This window comes from Gymnogyps californianus, chromosome 3 (genome assembly GCF_018139145.2).
Source record: "Gymnogyps californianus isolate 813 chromosome 3, ASM1813914v2, whole genome shotgun sequence".
In the NCBI taxonomy this organism is placed as follows: Eukaryota; Metazoa; Chordata; class Aves; order Accipitriformes; family Cathartidae; genus Gymnogyps; species Gymnogyps californianus.
In genome coordinates, this window is record NC_059473.1 from 120,239,266 (window position 1) to 120,259,370 (window position 20,105).

Here is a 20,105-nt window from a genome sequence, read left to right on the forward strand (position 1 = left end):
AAATGACACAGTTAATTATATCTGAGAAGGACGCCAAAACAAAACCTACTTCTCTTGTTCCCCCTTCCATGCTTCATTGGTATGAAAATGCAAATAAATGATTTAACAGTGTCAAACTGAAGGCTAATGCTTAAGTGTTTTAATATTTTGTACCACATTGCTTTGTGAAGTCTCCCTTATCACCTACCTACATCGCTTATAGTCTGAATGAGGAACCATATGTACTTACAGATGAGATACATATATGTCAATTGTCACATACCACAGTTGTAAATCAGTTTTCACAAGTCCACCTGAATGCACATGCTTTCAAAAACATGTATGCTGACAAGTGATATAATTACATGAAATAACAGAGATTTCAACTAAGATGCCAGAAGACATTTCCAATCTTACGGTCCTGCTATAATATTCTAGATAGCATATTCAGCTGAATCCAGAAAAGTGCTACAAAGAATGGACACAGAATAAACTACTATAGGTATCTGCCTGAGGGAGCATTTATGAAGGACCAGCCAACAAGAGGCAGAAGTCTATGTTAACAATACATTAGAAAACGGTATTAAGATTCAGAAGAACCTTTCACAGCTACTTGTTAAATAACTAGTTGGTTTCATTTGAATTGAAATGGCATTAATAATTTTGTCATTTTATGTAGCCATTCATGTCTCTATTTTCTACACTCATATTTCAAGTGGACACTTAAAGGCCAACCTGTACAACAAACTGCAGCACTACATCATTCCTGATCAACTAATTTCAGAAAGTTTATGTTTAGAGTTCACTATTGTTATTCTAAACAGATTCTCAACACCTCTAGGATGTGTAAGATCCAAAGATTTTAGCTGAACTAATTCTAATTTCACCGGTTAAAAAACAAAGCAAAACAAAACAAAAACCAAAAACCAATCAAATTTAAATTTTGAGTAAGTCATGAAATATATCAAAATAATGATTTTGACACTTAAGACCTTGGTGTACCTCACGGCTGGGGAAGCAGGGTTGGTTATTTGCAAGTTAAATGTCAATGGCAAATCTTACCTGAATTATATCCCCAGTATTAAAGCTCATCTCATCGTGATTCCTTGCTTCAAATGGATATAAAGCTCTGTAATTTACCAAGGCAACTGAATTCCTAGACTCTGAGACACTAGCTGCATTGCCTGAAAGGGTAAAAAAAAAACTAGTTACCATTTTGATACAGCTGAAAGATATGCACTTAGTTGGAGCCCTATCATTCTAAGCAACACATATGAACATACCAGTATTTTTCAGAGTCCCACAGCTAGAGTTAGGTTGACTTCAGTTCTTTGTTTTTTAATAAGAGGCATTGAGTAATACAGAAATAAACTAGATTTCAATGTTAACAAATCACTTTGCTGAGAGTTATGTGCCCATCCACTCATCATTGAGCAAAACTCCTCAATATTAGCGTTCTGCTTTAGTGACAGAAAGTGCAGGCCTTAGGAAAAAGCTAAAATATTACTGTTTCCAGCATCTGTGATTTGTTGGCCATGACCACTGGAAGATCTGTCATCAGAGTCATAGGTGCTGAAAACTGATCAAAGTAACCTAAGTTAACAGGATGACTTATACCTGACTAAAGACATGGAACATTGTTGGGTTTTTGTAATAATATTTTAGACAATAAGCCTGCCATAGTGTCACATTAGCAATAATACTTCTAAAGAATGAAACAACACTCAGGAAAATAAGAACCATTAAAGCAAAAATCTAACAGACTAAGATTACCTTCATTTTTCCAGGGTGGCTTAAGACTTTTACCCTCTGTTGGTTTCAACAGATCTGCAAACTTCTCATTTATGTTTAATTTAGAAGCGCGTTTCTCCACCTCTTGAGAGTTGGTCACTTCTTTTCTCTTCTTTATTTCTTCGTTCTGCTTACGCCTCTCCTCAGCTTCTTTTGCAATTTGTTCTTGCTTTCTTTTATCTTCTTCCAGTTGCCTCTGCCTTTGTTGTTCTGTTTCCTTCAAGATCATGGCTTGCCTATTTTTCTCCTCCTCTGCATGAAGCTGTTGTTTATTTTCCCTTTCTCTCATCAGAGCAACTGCTTCTTCAGCTTTCAGCTTTTCTTGAACTTTTTCCTGCATTCGTTCTTCCTCCAATCGCTTCTTTTTCTCTTCCTCTTCCCTTCGGATATTTTCCTGCCATCGGTTCTCCTTCTCCCGTTTTGCTTTTCTGAAAGAAAAGAATGAGAGAGGAGTGGGAGAACATTCAGATAAAAATGAATGAGATCGTGTTCAGAGTAATCGACTGCACTTTTAAGTAAAATTGAGTCTATGATGTTGACTACTTTTCTCTGAGGGCAGTAAGCTCCTCCACAGGAGACCGTGCTTTGTCTTAACATGAGTGCCAGTATACTTCACATATAAATAACAAATGGATTAAAATCTTGGCATAGAAACACTGCCACATGGTTACTTGTGCAGTGCCTCCACGAGCACTTCTGCTCACCTACATCCTGATGAGCACGAAGTGATCTGTTAATTGAACAAGGGTGGCTTTAAGCTGTCCACCAAGGTAGTATCCAAATCTCACAACTGGAAACTAAGATTTCCAAACAGATTAATAACAAAATTTCACTCTGGTACATACGTAAAAATAGCCTTTGCATACTATCTTTGCTGCTTTAATTTTTTGCCTTCAGCAGTTGTAATCTATTCAATACGCTTATCTCCACCGCTGCCACACTCTTCAGCAGACAGAATCTGGAAACCTGACCGTATTCTCTGAAATTATTCAGATTTTATCCTGTGCCTCATCTCTCCAAAGAAGTTATTATCCAATTCAAGACCCTTAAAAATCATTGTATTTTAGCTGTTGAGACCTTTCTTCTGAAAAGAGCAGACCTAACCCTTTGGACCACCTTCTGAAGAGGTTGTTGAGGAGGGACCATGCTTAGAGGAGACTGCTTCATCAAATCACTGCGGGAGGTCCACTCATCTGATGGTCATTTTATTGTGTTTTCAAGCACATGACAGGATCTAGTAGGAACTGTGCGGTAATATTGTTACTCTATCAGATAGCTATGTTCAACAGAAAAATTAACAGGATGTCATTATACATGTGGCATATGGTTCTCTTAAAGGGACTGTCACAAATGTTATGAAACTCCATCACGCTGTTGTAGAAAAATGCTGCCATGAGTTAAGACCATGAATCACACATACTACAAGGTCACTAGCTCTGCTTCATTGAAAACAGTCAAAGCAAATATGAATCATTGAAAAAGAAAATCTCTCTCAAATTAAAAAGACAAAACACAGCAATTCTCTGAATGAGAAGTCAAAACTAGTACACCAAAGCAACTCCAGAGCTGAGGACTGCCCACCGTGAGTGCCCATCCACCCTCCCTCCAGCACTGTTTCAATCCAGGGCTGCTAAGCACAGAATCGGCAGCTGATAGCAGAAGGTCCGGAGAGAGGAAAAACAGAGCGGCATCTTAAGACAGCCAGAATCAAACCCTAGAAACTATGGTTTCTTAATCAGTGAAACCAAAGAAAACAAAATTAGTTGGGAACAAGACCATGAGAAACCAAGAGCTGAGAACAGTAAAAGTTGAGTGCTTGATACAAGGCTGGGCTGAGCAAAACCAGGACCATATACGTGAAGGGATGATCCTCTCAGACATACATTTGAATTTTCTCATTGTCCTCCCAAAAAAGGAATCAAATTTAAAACTCAAAGCTTGCTCACTCATCCAGCTTTCAAGATTAACATAGGAATTAAGCAGTCAATGCCCTTCCTATCGTCTTAAGTATCAATCTCACAACTGTCTGGATATACATGACAAAAAACTAGTACCTACTCAGTCAGAAGTGCTTTTAAGGAAATAGGTCAGATCATTTGAAGGTCAGCAAGCAAGGCAGAAAATATAAGGGATATTAAATGTGTGAGGACTATCTATTAAAGGAGTGAAAAATCTTATTAGCAAAAGTGACTACTTGGTTTATCTGAATTATAAGGTTTTTTTAAAAAAGATAAAAACAGATTGGAAAGAGGAAATTCAAACCATCTTATATCAGTGGTACTCCATATAAAATGTTTTCTCTAAGGCAACTCACTAGGATGTATTTTTACTGATTAGACCTCCTGCTTATTACAATCAGTGTCCTAAAGTCACCACAGCATTCTTTTGCTTTAAAAACTGCAAAGCTGATACATTCAGACATGGTACCTTGCAGCCTCATCTTCCAGTCGCTTTTTCTGTGCAAGTTCAGCTCTTCTTTTTTCTACCTCTCTTATTTTGTCCTGTTTGATCCTGTGGAGCTGCTCCAAGGCTAACTGCTGTGTGCTGTAACTTTCTCTCAGGTCCTAAGGAGCAAACACAATGAAGTACATCAAAAGGAACAAAGCCAATCTTTTGAGAAAAGCATCCAGGCATTTTAATGCTTTGTGAACCAAGTTTTAATACAAATGGACAAAGTAATATGAAGTTATTAATAGTCCTTGGAGGTCACTGTAAAGAAAGTCAAATAAACAGAAGTATAAAAGTAGCTAGCAGGTTTGCAAAGCCTTTGATGTAACTTAGGCTTTCAAAGAGCCCTTCCAGTCATACACCTGCTGGAAATGGCAAATACGACAGAGGAGAAGGGAAGACATAAAACTGAGTGTTCAAACACAACATTATCTAAGGACACAAAAGGCAATGAAGCATATTTTAAATAACTACAAGGAGGCAGACTTCAACTGAAAGCCAACACAATACTATAAATCTGAGAATGCATCCCTTCAGTACGGTGCTTGCCTTTGCGATGCTTTCCGAATGATCCGTCCCATATTTAAATCAGAAAAACTTTATAAAAATATCCAGCAGGCTTACCACTGTGGGAAGCCATACCCTAAAGACACTAACTCAGACTGGAGTTTTCCCATATTTGTACACTTCACAATTTTACTCCTTTTCTTTTGAACACATTCTTCAATTCCAATTCCATCTCCCTCTGATAAAAAACTTTTTCACAGCAGAAAAATCAGCATGAATCTTTGGAATAATTAAATTTACAGAAGAAAAAAATCAACAATAGAAGAATTACTTTAGATTGTACAAAACATCTGTAAGATACGACATTATTTTTTCTTAGGAATCCTATTGATACACACTGAGCAATGCAACGGGTATACCCTGACTTTTCATATCTAATCTCATAAATGCAAATAAAGCAATTAAGAATGATGTATTCCCACTACAATACGCACCTCTACCAATAATCACGTTGCCTAAGAGATACTGTGCAATTTATATGAAAAGGGCAAGATAACAAGATATCTGTGTCAGTGAAAGTCTCTGTAGCAACAAACTAAATCAAGCAATTGACTACAATTTTTCCCCACACATATTCAGCTGAGAATACTTTTTCTTCTCATTTTGCATAGAAATTGAGGATCACTGTGGAAACAAACTTGCATTATAAAAACTCTCATATCTTTGAGTTAAGGACAGAATAACAAAACGGAAAGGTCAGTTAAATAATCCTGATTTTTTTTTTTCCCCCCTCATAAATTATTCTCAAAGTCAGATTTCTGACCCAGCAGACAAAAGCAGTGTTGAGGAAAAACATCAAGTAGGTTTTAGTACTGGGTTAATCTGGAGGTTTAATAGCATTGTGTTTGCCATGTCATATGTCGTATGTCATATTCTGGATATTGATGCTATTTCTAGACTTTTAAACTTGCACGAGAATTCATATACCTGACTCACAGCTTAAGATTTATGGATACAGGTAGAGAGCAACAGACGGAAAAGTGGGAGAAGACACTGTTTCCATCTAAGACAGTATTTTTTTGGTTGACATTACCTTCACTAAAAAGAAAAGTGTCTTTTTAGTGAAGGTAAAACAACTTAGTGAACATCGTCTATTAAGAAATAAAAAGGCTATCAGTATTTTGCAGTTTGGATTTCTAAGCAGGTAAGAAAATTTTAAGTCTTTAAGAGGATGTAAAAGCTAGCAGAAAGAAAAAGAGCCTATCAATTTTCTTTTAGGAAAATTTATTTAATAGAAGTTGTACATCCAAACAGAAAGAGTAAGCACAGAAAAATTGCGAAATAATTAAAAACCAAAAGAGCCAAAGATTAGAAAATAACCTTAAGTAAGAGGAAGAGGTTGTTGAGACAGCTTAGCAGAGACAAAAGGCACTGAAGAACAGAATCATCCATATTCTCACACTGTAAGATAAGGTAGATAAAAAGCCAATTAATCTTTGCACTGTATTTTGAAAAACATATTTTAGGGAGGACTGAATTGTGGATGCAGCCACTGAACACAGCAAGCCATGCAATAAACAAGTAACCAAAAATGCATGTTATATGTAGCCATTTTTTAAAAAGAAAAGAAACTCCTTAAATGTTTACAAATTTCTCTTTGTGTTCTTTTTATTGGAGAGTGCAGAGCCCTCACGCTGGCCCAGCATAAATCCATTACTGAATAAAGCTCACATCAGTGCCACTAGGAGTAAGCTGCTAAATAAAGTGGATGCATGCTACCCTGCCTGAGAGTTGCATGCGTTTTTAGGCAAGTCAAGAGTTGCCTCTGAAACAAAAACGCCTTCAGGGCCAGTGGTCAGTATTTCTTAACTTCTACACAAATAAGTGGCCTATGCCTACTTTTAGGACAATACCTAAGTCTGCTACCAGATCTTGTACAATGTGCTATGAAAGCATGTACTGCTTTCAATAAAAGTTAAATGTTCAGTCCACAATTCAAAAACAGTAGCCAATATAACCTCAGTACTGTAAGAACAGAATTTGCAAGTGCCTGAAAAATTTCAATTCTAAATCAAAATGAATTCTAGAAGGCAAAAGTTTAGAGTGAGCAACAGTTGATTCATGCAAAGCAATGATTAGCAAGAGATTAATAGTTCAGTACATTAGCAATAGTTTTAAGTGCATATTTATTGCATTATTTACTCCAAGACTTTTGGTAATTCTTATTTGACGTTGGAAGTTGGGAAAAGCTTTTTGGAAGCCTGGTAGAAGTGCCACCAATCTTTATGACTGGATGGAGAAATAAAGATACTGCTTACTGGTGTAAGACTAAGTATTTAGATAACGCATGTACCTTAAGCTGACTGTTAAATGCATCCATTTCGGCAAGTTTAGAAGCAGTTTCTTTCTCAAGGGCATCTAGTTGTTCCTTAAGTCTTTGGCATAATTCTTCCTTTTCTAGAGACTTCTTGTGCACTGAACTGATTCCTGTACCTGCATAAGGAAAGACAAGCAATTTTACAAGGATTTGTTTTCACTAATTATTTTACTATTTCCCTAATACACACACATACCCAACCTCTTTCCTCAAAAGAATTCCTTGATTTACCTTTCTGTTTGTATACAGCACAAAGAAGAAATGGCCCCAACACCTAACTGAGACATACCGGCATTACATGTAATACATACAGAATAATTTGCAAGTTGTTTTTTTTAATATCAGACTAATTCATAGCAAGCTTCTCTAGATAGGGACTTCTAGTGGGATTTGATGTAAAGACCAGTGTAAATTTTACATAAATGAACTCCCTTGAGTTTACACTACCAAAAAAAGACAAGGTGTAATAATATCTGTGGGCTGTATAGTCTGTATAAATAAAGTTTCAAGCAAAATCTGTGCTTTCTCACAAAAACGTGTGTGTTTGCCCCTTATTCAGAACATGAAGGAAATAACGGAATGCAGATGAAACAATGCTAAGATGGCACTAACTGAAAAGATATAAAAGTGAAGGTGTGATTAACACCTCCGTATCCTTCAGCCTTTTTTAGAAGTGATGAAAAGCCAGCAATGCAAACAGAAGAGAATTCATTTGTAGGCACTTACTCTGAGTGTTTTCAAGTTGAGCGTTTTTAATTCTTTCACTTAACAACTGCTTTTCAGGAACTAAATAGATTAGTTTATTCTGATACTCCTGTAGATATTGAAGAGAACATAACAAATGTTTAATATCGTTTATAAATCAGTAAGTAAAATGGGTGAATTTTCAAACATAACTTCAACATACAAACATAACAACAACAACTTGTTAATGAAACATGAATGCAAGTTATCATTATGGGGTAGAGGAAAAAAAATTACTTCTATACTCTCAGTATAAATACTATTAAAATTGAATGCTTTTTGACCCAAAAACGTTAACACAACTGGAAAAAAATATTAACAGACATGCTAAAAGCGTAAATATTATCATGAGAACATTTAAGTTGACTGCCCCAAGCCTAACACAAAACAGTAACTTGCCGTGACACACAGGAACATGAAAAGAAGTTGCCCTGACGGGCAGGAGCATTACATAAAGACACAGTAGAGGATGATTTATGGTAGTCAACTGATTTGAAATAATTCATGTCTTGCTATTCAAAGAGAGAAAAAAAGAAAAAAGAGCAGCAAGGTAATTCAATCCAAAGACCAACTTGCTCTGCATACAGGAAAATGTTCCTCAAAAATTTGAGTCTGGAGCCATAAAAGAATTCATCATTAAAGAGAAGTCACTATTATCGGTTCACAAAAGAACAGCTGAGGTTTTGACAACTGTCCTCATTCAACTGTCAGCTTGTTGTAGTACATATAATAATTTCTTTAACACCACAAATAAAACTAAAAACCTCTGCAACGTTGACGGCCTTGCCGATTTTCTCTCTCCACTATAATCAAACTGATTCACTGCTCCTCCCTATGGGGATGTATTATCAACAGCATTACGGAAACACAGACTAAAAGTAAAGGAAAACTACAAGCTTAACAGAAAGTTACATACCTGAAGCTGTTGTTGTAGCTGCTTGACTTCCATGACTCCTTGGTCATATTTCTTATCTAAAGCCTCCAGTTCAGTTTTTTGAATTTGCTTTTTGCTCCGAATATCTTGCAATCTGCCTGAGATTTGCTGATGTTTGTCCGTCTAGAAAGAAACCAAAGACAAATTATACCACGTACGGCAAAAATTGCTTCTCCACTAAATCTGTGGGCAGATCAGTTCATGATCAATTCTTTAAAACAACCCAAAATATCTCCTTTACACTCCTCATCCAAAACAGAGTTAAACTCCTAGTGGGCCATTAATGTAGATTCTAATATTTGCATATTTTAAAATACTGTATTTCAAGATGTGTAGTGAAATTTCTGTCTTACCAGGGCTTCTAATTCAAGATTAAGGCTCTTCTTTTTAGAGGTCAACTTGACAATTTCTTCTTGTTCCCTGTTACGTTGATTAAGAAGTTCTTGACGACGAATTCTTTCCCATTCCAATCGCCGCTGGCGCTCAAGTTCTTGCTTTGCTGCCTGCAGAAAAGTTACATTACCTTAAATTACAACGGAGACGCAGAACTCAGAGACCATGATTTAATATAATGTGCTCTATTTCTAAACAGTGTAACAGCAACACAATATATTGTCTTTTGTAAAGTGCTCTTATATACTTCAGCATCAAAGAATGGAGGAAGTGATCCTGTAAGATTCTTCCTGCCATGCTCCTAACTCTGCATGAAGAAAAGCTACATAATTCAGAGAGGAAGTCTGTTTAGCTTGGAATACTGCCCATAAATGAGCACACTGACAGATATTGCTTATAACCTCCTTTGAGTATTTCACAGAACTACATAAAATATGCAAGTCTTATGCATGTGCTGAGACACCAAGTAGAAGCAAATTTGTCTCAAGCTCAACTGTCAAAATATTATAAATTATGAATTCAGTGCAATCTTGCATAAACCCAAGAAATCTGTCCAAGAAAATCTCATCTGTCCTATGAAGTATCTGAAAATCTTCAGCTTATACCAACACTTGATTCGTTTACAACAGACAAAATGTTTTCAGACAGAAATGATGTTTTCTCTCCAAGACAACCTGCCAATGGCCACGCGCGGAGACAGAACCAAAGCCAGCACTGAAATCCTGAATGCTCTGTCAAGTGGATACTCTATGCATGTAAATATTCCTTAAACCATTAAAAAATAATTTCAAGAAAACAACCTCCCGCCTTTCTATTTCTTTCCTCCTTTCTTCTTCCCTTTGTCTTTCCAACTCTCGTTGTCTCTCCAGCTGCCTTTCCATTTCGAGTTGTTTTTTCCGTTCCTGTTCCTGACGTTCCCTCTCTCTTCGCTCTTGTTCTTCTCTTTCTTTCTGAGCCTTACGTTCCGCCTCTCTCTGCTGCTGCTCCAACAGGACCTGACGGCGTTTTTCCAGCTCCATATTTCCCCTCTCATAGTTGGCTTTCCTTTTGTCCTCAAACGTCACTAAAATAAGGAAAGGTAGTTATTTCTGTCCTGTGCAAAACACTGCTCTCAAACAAGTACCTTGGTTATGCCACTAAAGACAGATACTTTCTTTTTGGCAAGCTCAGGTTGTTGGGTCATGAATGACATAAGCATCTTGCATTTGTTAAAGTATTATTTTTCTTTTAAAAAAATGCCTTTAAATTTTCCTAAGTCTATTCCAATTGCAAAAAAAAAGTTGTAATTTAAAACCGACCATGAAAACGACTTGAATTTTAGAGGAAACATAAAAGAACAGCTTTTATAAGCTAGGAGAAGACTATCTTCTGTTAAAAAGGTTTTCCACTGTGCAAGAAATATTAACACGCAGAGAAAGAGCTTAGTTTTTAAGGGTGTTCCCTGTAAGAGCTCCTGGAGTTAAAACCAGCAGAAAACAAAACAGGATCAAGCTCAATTACTGCAGTATAGGATTAAAAAGAGATACAAAGGAATGGTTTAGGCTCCCAGCAATCACCTTTCCAAAGAGAGAGGCAAGTCGTGTCTTGCAGTGTGCAGGTAAGAGACCTTTGCTGGTAGCATCCAGCAATGGTAGAATAGTAGAATCTACATTATGTGCAAACTGCATCTAGTTTTCAGAGAATTAAACTACATTGGAACCCCTTGCTTTCAAAATGTCCAGAACAAAGTAACGCCAGGAACTTTTAATTGAGAAAAAAATTTGCAGTAGCATGGCAGTATTTGGCCATGAAAGATTTCTTTTCCAAAATACATTATTAATCAGCACACTTTTCCTTTCCTACAGCTAAAAATAGCCCCTATCTCTGCCTTCTCAATTCTATTAGATGTAATAGGCTGACTATATCCACTTAACAACCTCCCAGAAGGGATCTAGCTCCTGAAATTAAGCTCCCTAGGGATTTGGTTATGTCTTCCACCTTCTAAAGGCTTCAGTGCCCTTCAAAGACAGCCCTATACATTAAGAATGTGAACCCTATTTTACCTGGCTGTTTTTTCTGTGGCTCCTCCTCTTGCACAGGCTGGTAAGATGGCAGAGTTCCATTTATATTTTCAGTATATTTTCCACTCCTGGAGGGGAAAAAAACCCCCACCATTGTTAAAGAAATAACACAGTTATTTTCTTTGTATAAAACACTTCCATTGAAAATATATTACGTTTCAGTGCCCTCAGTGATATACCTGAAAGAAGGTGGTACCAGTTCAAGAGGCAGAGTTAGTGGCAGAGGCTGTCCGGCTTTGGCCATATCAGTCAGGTGCATGGCTAACACAAACTCATCAGCTTTCAGCTGTCCATCTCCATCGATATCAGCTAGTGACCTGCACAGTTTTAACAGCAATCATAATTAGAATTAAACATCACAGTCACTCCCAAATGATAGCTGAAACAATTTACTGTAAAAATAATTTTTAAAATAGAGAATTCCTATTGGAAAATGTAAAAATAATTACAATTAATAACATGAATAGTTGATGAAGGGAGATATTATTTTGTTTAATAATGTACTGCTATTCAGATGTTTTTGTAAAATAGAGCAAAAAGGATAGGAAAGGTTGAGAGACATCTCTTGATTTATTGCATCACCAGGAGAAGAGCTGGGAAGAGAATCCAGGACCATTCTTAACCAGCTCAAAATGCTAGAAACCACTTTTTCAAGTTGTTTTTTTTTTTTAAAGCAAAAGAAAACATTATATAAAATTACATCAAATTCTACAACAGGAACCTTTGCATAGAATTCTTTTTTCCCCTTGTGTCTCCTCGACAGTGCAGGGAAGACATGAGCTGCCCGAGAGTACCTTGCAATGGGTAGGAAAAGGATCACCTACCCCCTCTAAGGAGAGGGCAAACCACACAATCCTATCATTAGCCTACAAAATGCTTCCCACACAACCGGGGCAGGGTGGTGGTGGGGGTGGCAAACCAGTGAAATGTTTCCAGAGATGCAGGCAAGAAAGCAGGAACCTTTCTCAAAGAACTATCTATGTAGATACAATTGCAGGAATGTGTCCTTAGACTGCACTTAAGTGAAGTGCTTAATAAAATAACTGCTTGTTTAAAAAAAAGCAGTTAAAAAAACCTACTAAAAACAAAAGGAAACAACAAAAAACAACCATCACCCACACACACACCACAGTGAAAAACAAAAGCAGGAGATGATGAAACAAGATTTTTATTACGTTCACAGACCAGCACTATTCACACATAACAGTACCATTATTACAGTAATCACCATGAATACGGTACCCTAGTAGAAATACTGGTAAATCCTTACTTTGGGCACAACTGAAACTTGGGCTGTTAATCCTCTACATCGGTACACAGACCGCCTCACGCCAGCTACTAGTATCTTCATGCTAGGCACCCAGGAGGAAAACTGTCACTATATACCTGCTTTATTTCCCCATACTCCAGAGTGGAGGAATACAACCCGACACTCCCTTTTTTACCTTCACAGCATGCAACCAAACAAGCTGAACGAATATAAGGAATATTTCAGCTTGCTGCTGCTAGAGACAAACAAATGACTGCCCTGGGATAAAGACGACGAAGAAAGGGAACTCAGAAAGAGATGTAAAGCACCAAGCTATTGTGAATTCCGCTGGGCCAGCATATTTTACATATAACATCCGAGTTATGTCTGAAGGCGTAATCCAAACTACCATATCTAGCAGGGCAGATTATTCAAGCCTTCAGACAACTGTAACCATTTCCATCACTACAGTAAAAGCAAGTCTTAACAAATGTGTAATATGCAGATATCTTTATGGGAACCACAGTAAAACTCTAAAAATCTGAAGGGTTACTTCATTTTTAATCTGTCTCCGTATTTTAAAACTAACAAGCTTGATTCAGAATCCTACTTTTAAAATGAACAAACCCTCATCTCAGCTAAACTAGTGCATCACTGAATCACAAATTGAAATTAATATCTGTACTACTATATGGACTTTAACAAACACAAAGTGAAAAAATTAATTATGTAAGTGTCTTTTGAAAACGTTTTAATGAACAAACTAGTTTAAGAAGTAGCTTAGTTTCAGTTTATAATTTTAGATCTATGGTGTCCCTTCATCATTTCTTATTAAAGTACATTTCCTCTCTTAATACCATAAACATGCTGAATTCATAATCAGTAACTAAACTTACCAAATAGTAGCCAGCTGAGTCTGTGAAAGGTTTGATTGCAGAAGGGCATTCCTTGCTTGAAATCCTTAGTGAAAGTGTAAAAGATTTTTTTATTAAAATAAATACTTTGAACAAAGATTCACACGTAGCAAAAAAAATGGGTCATGAACTGGGGCACGTTTATTTTTAATATTAATCTAATCCATTTTCATCAGTGGCTGACAGTTGGCTTTACTTCCAGGATTAACAACAGGCATTACAACCTGAACACAATAAAGGTGTAAGTATTCTTGTGTACTTTTTTTTCCACTCAGAGCACCTAACAGAAAAACTGACATGAAAAATGGATATTTATGGTAATCCCCACAGCTGTTACAAAAGCACAGCTGACTGTCTACCTAAAGCTTGAGCTAGCACGCTGGAAAGCTGTCAGCTTTCCTTTGATAGCACAGAACCATATACCTTCCTAGGCAGGTCGATGAAACCTTCAGCCCAAAATCAACTGAAGAAGATAAGAAGCATTGAGTCCCTTTCTTGAAAGAGAGAATTGTCCTCCTTTTTTGTAGGTTAGGGAAACGAGGCAGAGGTTTGGTAAGTGCTTATTCATAATGGGAAATGTAGTCAGACAGACTTTACATCTACTGTTTGGCCAGCGCCCTACTCGCTGCATTACAGTGAGTAATCCAGTTTTGTAAGAACTTTCATAAAACTCTACTCTTGTATTAACTTTGTGTGAAGTCTTTCAAAACCACCATAACGCCGTGGCACAGCACAAACGTCACTGAAAGTCAACAAGGAATGACTCCCTTAAATAACTTTTGAAACATTCCCATCAATGGCTGCACTACTGCAGTGTCTTTCCTGAACTGCTTTCTTTGAAAAGATAAAGCCCAAATATCTAAGCAATTACTAATACCTATACATAGGAGCACATGGCACAGAAATGACTGTGAGATGTCCTCCATTTTACAAAGTCATAAGAAAGAGTCCCAGTCCAAAGAGTGATGCTTGAAAAATGACTGCTGACTTCACGAAGCTAACTTCCCCAGCCTTATGGTTCTCAGGCTCTTCTGGTTAGATCCCCCCACCGCCACTCTTCTCTTCTTCCCCTCGACTGCTGCTGTAGCTTCCCCAGTCTACCTGGGGAGACTGCCGCCTCCTCAGGCCCCTCCAACTCTAACACAGAGGCCAAGCCAATAAAACTGATGGCTATTTCCAGTTCTTGGCTGACTGGAACCAGTAGCTGAAACCCACTCTCTCCTGCATAGGTCTGAATGTCAACAATTTCGGCTTTTATTTCATATGGAAGTCAAATCCCAAGCTGGGATTCCATCCCTCAGCCTGTGACACTCCAAAGGCAGAAAACACTGCTGGTTTTCCCCCTCCATATCAAATGCCATACTCACCTGATAAATATCCACTCATACTTTTATCAAGACTGTTAAATTTCTGCCTGTATTTTAATCTGGAGGCCTGAGGAACCGCCCAGTCTGAGGATGCAATCTTTGGTGAATTCCCAGCTAGTGAAGCACTAGAGGAAGAATTTGAACTGTAATACAATTAAAAAAAAAAAAAAAAGAAAAAGAAAAAGAGAAAGAACAAACTCTAAGTTACTTGGCTTAGTAAACAGGCATTAGAACAGAAGATATATAACATCTTCTGGTAACATGAAACAACTTCCACAAAGCTTTACCTCTGCTAACTTGCTATAAATACTTTCATCACTAATATGGAATTTTACTGTGGAAGTAGGGACACATATCTAAAAGGAAACTCTTAAATTCAAGATCCTGTTCCCTTAGTATCACAGGCACTTATGCTACATAATTCATCGGTCCACCACTGCAAAATAATACTATAGGAAACCATAGGAAAACATCCCAATTTTCACAAGAATGTTTACAAGGCCTGTGAAGCACTGGGCTGATGTCTAAGTAACTTTAAGAGGTATGCCAATGAATAACCGTGAGCATAAAAACGTATCTGATAAACTCACAACCAAAAGCAGCTTCTAAAGCTGCTAAAGGCATTATATTCCACCTCTATTATTTTTATTAGTGACAATGACAGGCTGAATGGAGTTTGTCCAACTCATTCGGTTTCTGCAGAATAGCACTTGATGGAGTGTTTAGTTACACCTATAAAACTTCTACCTGCAACTCCCAGCATTTTCACAGTGTCCCATCTTTGAAGATCAGACAAAACCAGGTGCATCCAGCCTCCTCTGTTTAAGGTAATCCCCTACTCTGTCAAGTAAAAAAACTATTTGCAGTGTTATCCAAGGCAATAAAGTAAAGAATGCTGATATAAACAAAGCCTTTTGGGCACAATGCTGGATAGACATCCTTAGTATGGAATTAGATAACATGATGGTGAAAATGCTGTCAATGGTAACACTAAAGAAGAGCTACTTTTGCAACACTACAACACCAGCAAAAGAAAGGTTTCCAATTAAAAAAAAAAAAAAAAAAAAGATGATTACACACACGCACCATGCCTAGAAGCATCTTAATGAACATCTGCTAGCATCAGGTGTCTGGCTGCACGAGGAGCCCAAAGTTAGACATGTTCATCCTAGATGCCCTGTATCAGCTGCAAAGAGGTGCAAGTACTTCTGGAACTGAGCTGGGGCTGCAATGCCCTCTGGTTTGCCTTTTGGGAGACTGTTCCCTGGATGCCCAATTGGATAGATAAGCCTAGTCCCTCACTTTGTCTGTGGCAAAGCTCTAAAATCAGTGAAACAGAGCAGCTGATTACAAAGATTCATAATCTTCTATTATTCATAAAACAAATTCACACATAAATATTTATAACAAATACTATCCTTACATGCCCGCTAATTACATGGTGCCCTCTATAATGAATGAGCACATCACTCCATAAACATTGCTTTTATAACCACTTGGTAAGTTTTACTTCTGTTCACTAATGAGGTACATTTCCTTCTTTTTGGCACCGCTTTCTCTCATTTGAACTCCTCACCTACTTTGGATAATTCTGTCAGATTTACTGAAAATATTATTTACTGTGCATATCAAAACAATCTGTTTTCAGACTTGGTAGGTCATATTAGACTAATTTTTAATGAATATACTTTGAAAATAGAAATGCTCCATAAGTTTTGGAAGGTATAATACTCAAGTTTAAGATATGACCATTTTAAGCTTAACTTTCATACCTGCTAGATCCTAGATCGATTAGTGACTGTGCCTTCTGTATACTAGTACCACCAAACCCTCCTGCCATGGGACCTAAAGAACCAGTATGAGGCAGCGCTGAAACAAATAACAAAGAAAACAAAAGCAAAAGCTGTAAAGCAACCGGGTATAAGGTAATGCTTTGTAATAAACACTCAAGGCTTTATAGAAGTAAGAAAAGCTAATCAGTGCCTTGTTGTTAAGATTAACTAGTTAGAACGGATTTGACAAATATGAACTTCGGAAAAAATACCTTTTTTTTTTTTTTTTTTTTTTTTTTTTTTTTAAACTCGCATGCAAGTATTAGCATTTCTGTCTGAAATTAGCCATAGAGAAAATAAGATTCACAATTCTGAAAGCATGTACTGGACTGTACTATACTTACTTGAAGAGAAAGGTACAGACAAAGGCTGCAGAAGGCTGGATGTTCCATTTGGCAACGAGGAGGTACTGACAGAAGGCACCAGGGGAGCAGAGATAACCAAAGGAGGAATGGAAGTCATGGAGGTCAGAGACATGGGAGCTAATGGTGTGATCGCAGACATAGACGTTGGCATGGACAGATTTGGCATACTACCCATTCCTAGAGCAAAATCCAACAATTCATGATTTAATATTGCAGAGGCTCCAGCAAGAAATTGGGTCAATTATGCTAGGCAGAAACTACACAAAGCAACTTGCATCCGGAGATACAGTGAGTTAAAATAGATGCTAATGTATAATATCTACTTTTCCTCTAAAGTTTAGACAAGACAGCTCACAGAGGAAAACGTACTGAAGAACGTGAATTAAAAGAAAAATCCTTACAAGCAATTCATTCTCAAGGTACATTTAGCTAGTATTTCACAAAAGAATAAGATCTAGTTTTCTATAATTGCAGCTATAACTTGTTCTTCAACAAGCCTTTCCACGTCTGGCTCCTGAGAGAGAATTACAATGGAACTCAAAAGTTGTGACAACCCTCTACAGGGAAAAGCTGATACTGTTTCTGAACTAAGCCTCTTCCAAGCGTTGGCCTTGGAAGAATCTGTATGGGTGAAAAGTCCACACTTAGGGACCCATGCCTAGCAAATGGTTTCTTTAAGGCAGTTGCCTGAAGCAAATAAGGGCACTTGAATTACTGGCTGAATCTTGTGGAAGACAACAGTATGCAGATGAGATGATGGAAGGGTAATAGGAAGTAATCGTATGCCAACCATAGCTATCTATAAATGCATGTACTTGTATGCAAACACACTTACAAGATTTAGCGATGGGCAGACATTTTAAATCATGTATGTAATTAATATATGCATACATTTAATTTCAGCACAGAAGTATGCACTAATTTTGTAATCCAGCGGAAGTCATTACGTATATTTTGTTCCACAAAACAACAAAATAACAGGCATGCAGTAAATCCCAAAACACCATCAGAAAGGAAAAAAAAAAGTTAAAATAATTCTGTTCAATTGATCACATAACCAAAATAGACAATCTGATTAATTTTGAAAACAATATGTAAAATAAGTGTTCTACCAAAACTTTGACCTTTACTAAGTTTAGCTTTAAAAACCCCGAGTATAAATACATGATTAAGTAGGAGGGAGACAAAAAAAGACCACCAGTACAAGATGACAGCCTGCAAGTCAGATGGCAGATGTGAATGTCCTTCTTGCACCCCATGTCAAAATTCAGTCGGTGTTTCTTTATTATTAAATGTCTTCAAAGAATGAAATTATAAAAAGTGTCAAGAAAGCGACTTTGCGAATTTCCTAAATCGGAATATCCTTGGATTTTTTTCACTGATTCACTCAACTGTCACAGTCAGATTAATGCTTGTATTTGGCTGCAATTAACTGTGGTTTTTTACCTCTGAACACTAAGTAATTATATATTCATAAGTACCAAATCGAGCTGACATTAGTGGCGAAAATACTGGAGTTTGTTTCATGACAGGAGGGAGAACCGCAGGCAAGTGCTGTCCTTGCAATTTCAACTTAATGAGTTTCATGGCTATAGAGAACTCCTGTTGATCCATTTTTCCATCCTTGTTCAGGTCCGATAGTGTCCTTAAAAACAAAATGAAATAAAATTAGAAAAGCCCAGAGGGAAGAAATATACATTTAACTTTTTCACTTAATGAGAAGCTTTTCTATCAGATTTATTTACTGGTTTTGTACAAGAAAACAAGAAACTTATTGCAACCATTTGTAGATTTTCTACTTTTGACAACATTCAAACCCTCAGAAGTTTGAAGTTTGACTACCCACTTGGTAGTCTTCTGCAGAGTTCAGTTTTAAAGTTGCTGTATATTAAATATTTAACACCTGAGAAAGTAGGAAGACACTTGGAAAAGCAGTAGTCTCCTGCCCAGTGGATACACTTCTTGCCTCTGCTGCATGCCTCTGCTATGCTTTTTTCTATGCTACTAGCCAGACTAATTATTTTAAATTAATGTCTGGTAATGTAAGGAATGAATGCAAGAACCTGAAACAGGAGGATGCAGAAACCTGCTATAGGTACTACATACCACTATGGAAACTCCATTAGTTCACAAGTAGTGGGTTTTTTTAAGCCTGATATCCACACTGTCTTCCTTTGACAGTTTTCCAAATAAACTTAAATACAACAGGAAATACATGCAACAGTGCATACATAAGCAGACAAAATTTCTGGTCAGACAGAAAATATGAAACCTTAAACATGCGAGGACCAGGCATAGGAATATAAATAAAATTGGGGGGGGGGGGGGGGGGGGGGGGGGGGGGGGGGGGGGGGGGGGGGGGGGGGGGAGAGAATCAGACTTAAGCTACATTTTCCCGTTCATTCTGTTACTACTCAGTATAAAACCCCAAGGCCCTACGCAAAAATTTCCTTACCACTCTTTTCTAGGCACTTTAAGTGTCTGAAGAAGAAACTAACTTTGCATTTAGTTAGTTTCCTTAATATTCTTTCACAAGTGAGTTTTTCTTAATTATTATAAGCCTCCACTCCGTGTCTTTTAGCATGAGTACGTCTTGATAACAACCAAGTACCCCAAAATGAACACAGTATTCTAGTGAAGACTGAGGAGTTACAAAGAAGAAAATGTCTGTTTCAAGTGTTGCAATCACCACATATATGCTGCAAAGAACAGCACTTTTTGCAGTTCCTGTATTACAGCATTGGTTGGTATCTTACAGTGTATTACAACTGACCTTCTACTAACATTTTCTGTGGCTTTAGATTTTTTTCCTGTCTTCTACTTTCAGTGTATTTTCCACTCCCTGTTTAGCATATAATGTTTCCCACACAATCTTATTGCCATTTTTAGTGGTTACTAGTATTTCAAATATCATTCAATTTGGTATATCGAGCAATTCATTAACCCATTATTTACCTTTTTTCCATATTATTATTTAAAGTGGGGTTTTTTTACCTCTTTTTCGATATTATTATTTAAAATATAGAGACAAGGCTTAACAATGACCTTTGTGGCAGTCCAACAGGCACTTCCTTCTATGAAAGCCTTGCAATTTATCATCACTTTTTGTTTCAAGCACTTACTATAGTTTAAAAAGGCTGTGTTC

The 20,105-nt window shown here is 37.2% G+C and overlaps 1 protein-coding gene across 1 annotated transcript in view; it reads right to left on the reverse strand.

Annotated features, from left to right (window-relative positions):
- ITSN2 (intersectin 2) overlaps positions 1–20,105 on the reverse strand; it is an 85,361-nt gene that overhangs the window by 29,885 nt on the left and 35,371 nt on the right. Inside the window, exons 5-19 of the mRNA XM_050894746.1 lie at positions 18,442–18,605; positions 16,940–17,137; positions 16,536–16,632; positions 14,764–14,906; positions 13,379–13,442; positions 11,413–11,550; positions 11,216–11,301; positions 9,974–10,236; positions 9,134–9,283; positions 8,763–8,903; positions 7,829–7,916; positions 7,079–7,218; positions 4,198–4,334; positions 1,753–2,198; positions 1,042–1,163 (exon numbers count right to left, since the gene is read on the reverse strand). Of these exons, the coding sequence (XP_050750703.1) occupies positions 1,042–1,163; positions 1,753–2,198; positions 4,198–4,334; positions 7,079–7,218; positions 7,829–7,916; positions 8,763–8,903; positions 9,134–9,283; positions 9,974–10,236; positions 11,216–11,301; positions 11,413–11,550; positions 13,379–13,442; positions 14,764–14,906; positions 16,536–16,632; positions 16,940–17,137; positions 18,442–18,605 (2,377 nt within the window). The remainder of the gene's footprint in view (positions 1–1,041; positions 1,164–1,752; positions 2,199–4,197; positions 4,335–7,078; positions 7,219–7,828; positions 7,917–8,762; positions 8,904–9,133; positions 9,284–9,973; positions 10,237–11,215; positions 11,302–11,412; positions 11,551–13,378; positions 13,443–14,763; positions 14,907–16,535; positions 16,633–16,939; positions 17,138–18,441; positions 18,606–20,105) is intronic.